The sequence below is a fragment of the Penaeus vannamei genome, chromosome 5, assembly GCF_042767895.1.
Source record: "Penaeus vannamei isolate JL-2024 chromosome 5, ASM4276789v1, whole genome shotgun sequence".
In the NCBI taxonomy this organism is placed as follows: domain Eukaryota; kingdom Metazoa; phylum Arthropoda; class Malacostraca; order Decapoda; family Penaeidae; genus Penaeus; species Penaeus vannamei.
Genome location: NC_091553.1, coordinates 30642881 through 30651151, shown reverse-complemented (window position 1 = coordinate 30651151; position 8271 = coordinate 30642881). Strand labels below are relative to the sequence as shown.

The following is an 8271-nucleotide window of genomic DNA, read 5'->3' as shown; positions in this document are numbered from 1 at the left end:
CTGTTGTGTTTTGCTGACGAACCTACGAATTGGGGTAATAGTCGAAGAGGGAAAGTATCAAAAATGCATAAAGGGCACATATATTTACACACAGACATATACAAACATACATATATATGGATGTACATATTCATTTTCGCAAACACACACACACACACACGTAATTACATACACATACATATGCATGTATATATGTATTCATATCTATAAATGCACACACACACACACACACACACACATACATATATACACATGCATAGATAGATACATACATAGATCTATATCTATCTACTTGTCTATCATTCTGTATATCAATCCATCTATAAAAGTATATATATATATATATATATATATATATATATATATATACATATATATATAATTCTGTATATCAATCCATCTATAAAAGTATATATATATATATATATATATATATATATATATATATGCATATATGCATATGTAAGTATGTATATGTATGTATGTATGTATGTATGTATGTATGTATCTATCAATCTATATTTAAATATGTGTGTGTATGTTGGTGTGTGTGTGTGCGCGCGTGTGTGTGTTGGTGTGTGTGTGTGCGCGCGCGCGTGTGTGTGTGTATGTCTGTAAATACATAAATGCATACATACACACACACACACACACACACACACACACACACACACACACACACACACACACACACACACACACACACACACACACACACATATATATATATATATATATATACATATACATACTTACATATGCATATATATGTCGAGATCATTATTTATTCGACATTTAAAAAAGGTGCGTTGCTTCTAATTTCAAAGATGTATGTCACCGAAACATTTGTTTACATATTCTTAAATTTCTAAAGGCATGTCAATATAGCAAAATTTAGTGTTCTAATAAATAGAATATATTGATAATTTATAAATGGTTCTTTTGTTTAAATGTTAATAATTTATTTCGGGGGAAGCAATAAGTTCGTTATTTTAACGATTTCTCGTCAGACGAGTCGTTGCTGTCCTTCCATGTACAGGTAAGGCTTAGTGCTGGTATTGGAAGTCGCGCTTTACTCTGATATTATAGATTGTAATGCTTGAAAAGTGTATTAACGTAATTGTTAAATCCCTTTGTATTTATTTATGGTAATTGAGATGAGTCGTTGTTGTCCTCCTGTGTACAGAGACAGAAATAATTGAGAAAATGCGGGAAGAACATCATGCCATAATGCTTTGTTGCTCGGGTACATTCATTTGTTATTTATTCAGTTATTTTAATGGTCCGTGGATACAGCAACGGAAGTAGTCGTAGGAGACAGTTCCGATGATATCAATGGCTGATTGAGAATGATATATTATTGAAGTGAAGTGTAAGAGAAGGAAATTGTAAAGATTAAAGGAAGGGGAACGATGGGCTTATGTCCTAGTAAAATCATGAATAAAATATTGATAGACTGGGTGTGAGGGTCCCATTCTGTCTCATGTACACTTTTATTTTTTTTATTAAAATCATATTGATTCGTAATTAGTGGGAAAAGGGAGGTTATAGAGTTAACCTTTGATATGAATTAAATTTCCTAAGAATATTGCTTACTTAAATTGTTTATTACTAAAGATTCACAGAATGATATGCCACCTGTTCATTATTATTTGGTTATTGAATGAAATATTAATGGTTAGAATGTTTGTATGGCCGTTATGATAATAGGCACTCAACAGAGGAATGAATTTACCCCCCCCCCCACGAGTCTTGAAAGACCGTGAAAGTCACGCTATGCAAAAAATAACGGTACAATAAATGCAGTTAGAATAGGTCTACATTTAGATAAATTGGTATATGAAAATCTCACTAATATGACATTTTTGCAAAAATTTATTAGAATAAAATCTGATAAACTAAGAATAGGAAAAATTCCCGTCCCTTACACACACACACACACAAATATATGATATGTGTGTATGTTTGTATATACATATACAAATATATATATATATATATATATATATATATATATATATATATATATATATATATATATATATATACTTACATACATACATATATTAATCCATACATACATGCATATATGAATACATACATACATACATATATGTATGTATGTATGTATGTATGTATGTATGTATGTATGTATGTATGTATGTATGTATGTATGTATGTATATATATATATATATATATATATATATATATATATATATATATATATATATATATATAACATATAGGTATACTTACATACATACATATATGTATATATATATAGTATATATATATGTAATATATATATATAATATATATATATGTATATAATATATATATATATATATATATATATATATATATATATATATATATATATATGAAAATGAAACTAGCCACAATGATAATTGAAAATAAGCGTGATGTTTCGAACTCTTCGCGAATTCCTCTTCAGACAAAAACCGAAATGGATCACTTTCGGTTTTTGTCTGAAGAGGAACTCGCGTAGAGTTCGAAACGTCACGCTTATTTTCAATTCTCATTGTGGCTAGTTTCATTTTCATTTTTGTGTTCACGTGATTGTGTTTGTGCTTGTGTTCATATATATATATATATATATATATATATATATATATATATTATACATATGAATATGTATATGTATATATATATATTATACATATGAATGTATATGTATATATATATATATATATATATATATATATATATATATATATATATATATATATATATATAATGTGTGTGTGTGTTTGTGTGTGTGTGGGTGTATGTGTGTGCATATATGTGTGTATATATATGTATATGTATATATATATGTATATATATAATATATATATATATGTATATATATATATATATATATATATATATATATATATAGAGAGAGAGAGAGAGAGAGAGAGAGAGAGAGACACACACACACACACACACACACACACACACACACACACACACACACACACACACACACACACACACACACACACACACACACATAATATAAATGCCTTAGTGTGTTTGTATGTGTGTTTATGTTCATGTATGTGTGTATAAATATATCCATGTCTATGAATCATTAAAGAAGAAGCGTTCTTTAGTAACTTTTGTCAACAAAACCATTGTAAAAGAACGAAACGCCATGAAGGATGCAACGAATAAACCAACCTGTACTGAATATTTTGGCTGTGCAATCTAATAGAATAATGAATAACATTGCGGTCAAAGGTATTGGTCGCATCAGAGACAATCAGACGCCAGATGATAATTATAAGTTTGAGATGATGAAAGTTAGGTGTCGTTATGGCAATCTTATGATTTATGAGTGATAATTAACAATACCAACGGTATTTGCCACTCACCTGAACGTGGGTATCATGCATTCACAAAGCTTGCGGTATATCGATAAATATATGTCGTACACACACACACACACACACACACACACACACACACACACACACACACACACACACACACACACACACACACACACACACACACACACACACACACTTCCATATCCTCTCTCCCACACAACCAACCTCCCCATTTCTCCTCCACCAAGTACCTCCTCCTTCCCCCCCACAAACCCTCCTCCCCCATTCCCACACACATACATTCCTGCCCCGCCCCTCACCTCCATCTCTCCGCCCCGCAACCCCGCCCACACCAAGCCAAACACGTCAGTTTTGCATGAAGACTGGGAGGACTGAGTTCGCCAGGGTTAGTATTGGCAGCACGTAGGACTTGCATCATTACGTCTCCCCTCACTTAACTGGATGCAGCTGGCTCGCCTCAGCCTTAACTGATAAACGGTTACATGTTGGTGTAATACGGTAATGCCGGCTTATTTTGGAGAGCTATCATCTGTTTTTGGCTTCTGCACTGAGCTTGCGTATTATTATTTTCTGCTTCTTCCTGTTTTTACTTACTGAGGCTGTTCTTGTTCTGTGCTGCTAAAGGAACGGTTTGGGTGACTCTTTTGTTTAGAATTGGTCACTAAAGGAACGGTTTGGGTTTGATAAGTGGTATTTGTGATTTCTTTTTCTTGGGTGTGATTTAAATTGTATGTGTGTTTGTTTCCTTGTGTATGTCTGGCTGAGTGTGCGTGTGTTTATATGCCTATAGATTTATATGCATGTGTATCTGTCTGCATGTTATTGTGAATACTGATACTGGAAAGAGGTCCATGAAAGTTTTACAAAAATGTAAAATTATACATTTCTGTCACTATAAGCAATTTTCCTATCTATTCATCTGCCTACACACACACACACACACACACACACACACACACACACACACACACACACACACACACACACACACACACACACACACACACACACACATATATACACATATACATATATATTTATATATATATACATATACACACACACACACACACATATACACACGCACACACACATATATATACACACACATACATATGCACACACAGATATATATATATATATATATATATATATATATATACATATATATATATATATATATATATATATATATACATATAAACATATATACATATATATACCCATATACATATATGTATATATATATATATATATATATATATATATATATATATATATATATTTATATATGTATATATATACATATCTATCTATCAATATATATATATATATAAATATATATATATATATATATATATATATATATATATATATATATATATATATATATGTGTGTGTGTGTGTGTGTGTGTGTGTGTGTGTGTGTGTGTGTGTGTGTGTATACATAGACACAAATATATGTACATTATATATAATATTTATATATATATATATATATATATATATATATATATATATATATATATATATATATATATATATATATATATATATATATTTATGCGTGTATGTGTGTGTGTGTGTGTGTGTGTGTACATAGACATATATATGTATGTATGTGTGTGTATGTATGTGCGTGCGTGAATTTACACATAGGATTTTATACATGATCGTCTACAGGAAGATGTAACATAAAACTACAGTCTAAATTGATATATTTATTCAGGAAACTGATGGACAATCTAGTTATCACATTATATAAGAAAACGTCAACTGATGATACACTTTCACCAAAGTATACAAAGTAGACGGCCTAAGAGCAAGAACATAAGCAAGAATCAGTTCGTATCGTAGATCGTCAGCTGATCGGTCGTCGCAAAACATGTCGAGGACATGAATGCGCCGCCGCCTGTTTGTTGTCCTATTCTCGGGCGCCGTCTACTGCAGTTCCATTTCCCCAACGACCTGGTTGTTCACGAGGTTGTACAAGTCCTTCTCGACGACTCTCTCCACGAGGCTCCTCAGAGTGCTGTCCAGGACGCTGTTGAACACATCCTTGTAAGGATTTCCGTTGAGGTTTGGGGTCTGGGAGGAGGCGAGGATAAGGCTTTCGGTTAGTCATGTACTTAGAGGCTGGAAAAAGAATGCTACAATATTTTGAAATGTTAATTGTTATATTCATCATGGCTGTTATTGTGATTTTTACTAGAATTATGTTTATTATGGCTCTGATTGTAATTAGTTTTTAAACTATTATTGTTATTTTGACATTGTCATTATCATTGTCATTATTACTATATCATTATTATTATCATTATAATTACTTTGATTCATCATTGTTATAATCATTTCATTATCTTTATCTTTATTTTCGTTATTATTTTCTTGTCATTATAATTATTATCATCATCCCTATGAGCATTTCATTTCCCTGCGTTCCCTCCACTCGCTTCCACAGTCCTAGTCTTCAACAAACGCCATAGGATATACAAGGCTCTCCTAGACCCCCCAAAGGACCCCAAGCCCCATGACTCACTCCGAGGTACGTGCGCCTTCCCACGCGAGCTCTCCAGGACTGGATGCCCACCGGCAGGCCGTTGGCGTCAACCATGAACACGAAATCGGCGAAGACCTTCTGCGCCAACAAGGAGGCCTGGCCCGTGGCCGTGTTGGCGGGGGCCTCGCCGATCTTGTCGATGGAGAGCTTGTAGTTCGCTCTCACGTTGACGTTGTCGAGGCTGAAGCTGCCGGACAGCAGGTGCTGAGAAGAAAGAACGGCATGCTTTATGAGGGGTTTGGGATGCAAGTGACATGAAGCTGCAGGAAATTCGAAATGTTGTGGAAATATTAGGATTTGATAGTCTTAGTAGCATTCCTATGATTATAACAGCACTGTTATGAACATCAAGAATCATACACCCTATCTTTCAGTGATGATAAATTTATATGCATATATAAACCATTCAAAGAACCCAACTATCCTGGCCTCTTTATGTTGAAAAACAATATACCCGTAATGCCAGTCGAACAACTAATATCGCCAGAAAACGAAACCAACACCATTCCCGAAACCGCTTCCTGTCCTTACCCTGTTAGCATCCAGGGTAGTCTTCCTGGACCTCCTGAGGCTGCCCATGTTGGTGAAGGAGGCGCTGCTGATCTCGATCCTGATGGCCTTCTTACCGTTGTCAGTGTCGAACTCCTGGTTGCCGCTGAGGGGCACGGCGTTCAGCTGCTTCACGCTGTCCTCGTTCTTGATCCTTTAGGAGGAAGGGGGCGGGGGAGGAGGGAGGAGAGGGGGAGGAGGGATAGCGGGCGGTGATGGAAATAGAGGAAGGAAAGGATGGGGAAGGAGACAGGAGGGAAGGGTGAAATAGAGGAGGGAGAGGAGGAAGGAGAGGGGGAATACCGGGAGGAAGTGGAAAAGGAGGAGGATGAAGAAAAAAGAGAAGGGGGAGGGGTGACAGGTGGTGGTGGAAAAGGAGGGGGAGGAGGAGGAGGAGGAGCAAGAGGAAGGAGAGGGGGGGGGGGATTGGGGTGAGTGTAGTGGTGGAAAATGAGGAGGAGGAGGAGGAAGAGGTGATAGAAGAGGAAGGGAAGGAAGAAGAAAAGGGAGAGAAAGAGGAAAAAAGTGTAAGAGGTGGAGGTGGAATAAAAAAGATGATGATGATAAGGAAGATGATAAGGAAGAGGAAGAAAAGGGAAAGAAAGAGGAATATGGGAGGTAGAAGTGGAATAGAGGAGAAGACGAAGAACAGTTACAAGGGAAGAAGAGAAAACATTGGAGTAAAAGAGGAGGAGGAGATAAAAAAGAGATTTGGAAGAGAGACGTCAAAAGAAAAACGGAGAAGGGGAGAGAAGTGAAGAAGAGTTAGATGAGGGATTCAGAGGAGGGATAGGAACAAAAATAATAAAAAGGATGGAAAAGAAGAAGATAGAGTTGGAAAAGAACGAGGAAGGAGAAAGAGATGAGGGAGAATAGGACGTGTTGATAAAAGGAATGGAGGAAGTGAATAATAGGAGGAGATGCAAGACGGACGGAGAAGAGGGAGTTGAACGAAGGGTAGAGAAGAAGAGAAGAAACAAGAGGTTTTAAAAGATTGATATAACCAAGAGTTAGTGATTAAAACGAAATATATTTACATATTTACATATCTACAATACACTGATACTGCTAGTGTGTTTAAAAGTTATTTTCCCCGGTTCTCGCACCACTCCTAAAAGTGCCCCTCCATGAAAAAGAGAATAAAAAGAAAAAGAAAAAGAAAGAAAAAAAAGACAAACATATACCGCATCGCCATCAACTCACCTGAGCTTTCGGACAAGGATGTTGGCCATGACGTCGACAATCCTGGCGGGCGAGACTTCGGAGGTGGCGACTCGGGCGTCGACCTCCTCCAGCGGGGAGGCGGAAGCCAGGGCGACGGCGGCCAGGACGGCGACGACGATGCAGGCCCAACGCGATGCCATTTTCTCTGCTGTTGGGCGGGAGTCGGGCTGAGTTCGGGAGGTCATGGGGGTCATGGGGATGGTTGAATATGATTGCAAATGCAGAAATAATGGTAGTGTCGACGATGGCAATGATACTGATACTTATTATACAAATGATAATAGTAATGGTAATATTAACATGGACGCGCGAATTGTAATTATTCTTGTAAATATGATTGCTGTTATAATGATCATGTTTTATCATATACATATGTGTGTGTGTGTGCATGTGTGTATGTATGTATGAGTGTGTGAGTGTGTTTGTGTGCGTGTATGTGTGTATGTGTGTGTGAGTAAATGTGTATAGATATGTACATACATACATATGTGTGTGTGTGTGTGTGTGTTTATATATATATATATATATATATATATATATATATATATATATATATATATCAGTGAGCTTACCTTGT

The 8271-nt window shown here is 35.7% G+C and overlaps 1 protein-coding gene across 1 annotated transcript in view; it reads right to left on the bottom strand.

Annotated features, from left to right (window-relative positions):
- Positions 1–5068: 5068 nt before the first annotated feature.
- LOC113816920 (uncharacterized) overlaps positions 5069–8271 on the bottom strand; it is a 3332-nt gene continuing 129 nt past the window's right edge. Inside the window, exons 1-5 of the mRNA XM_070121512.1 lie at positions 8267–8271; positions 7674–7842; positions 6453–6624; positions 5901–6125; positions 5069–5449 (exon numbers count right to left, since the gene is read on the bottom strand). The exon at positions 8267–8271 is cut by the window's right edge and continues 129 nt beyond it. Of these exons, the coding sequence (XP_069977613.1) occupies positions 5303–5449; positions 5901–6125; positions 6453–6624; positions 7674–7834 (705 nt within the window). The 5' untranslated portion in view covers positions 7835–7842; positions 8267–8271 and the 3' untranslated portion in view covers positions 5069–5302. The remainder of the gene's footprint in view (positions 5450–5900; positions 6126–6452; positions 6625–7673; positions 7843–8266) is intronic.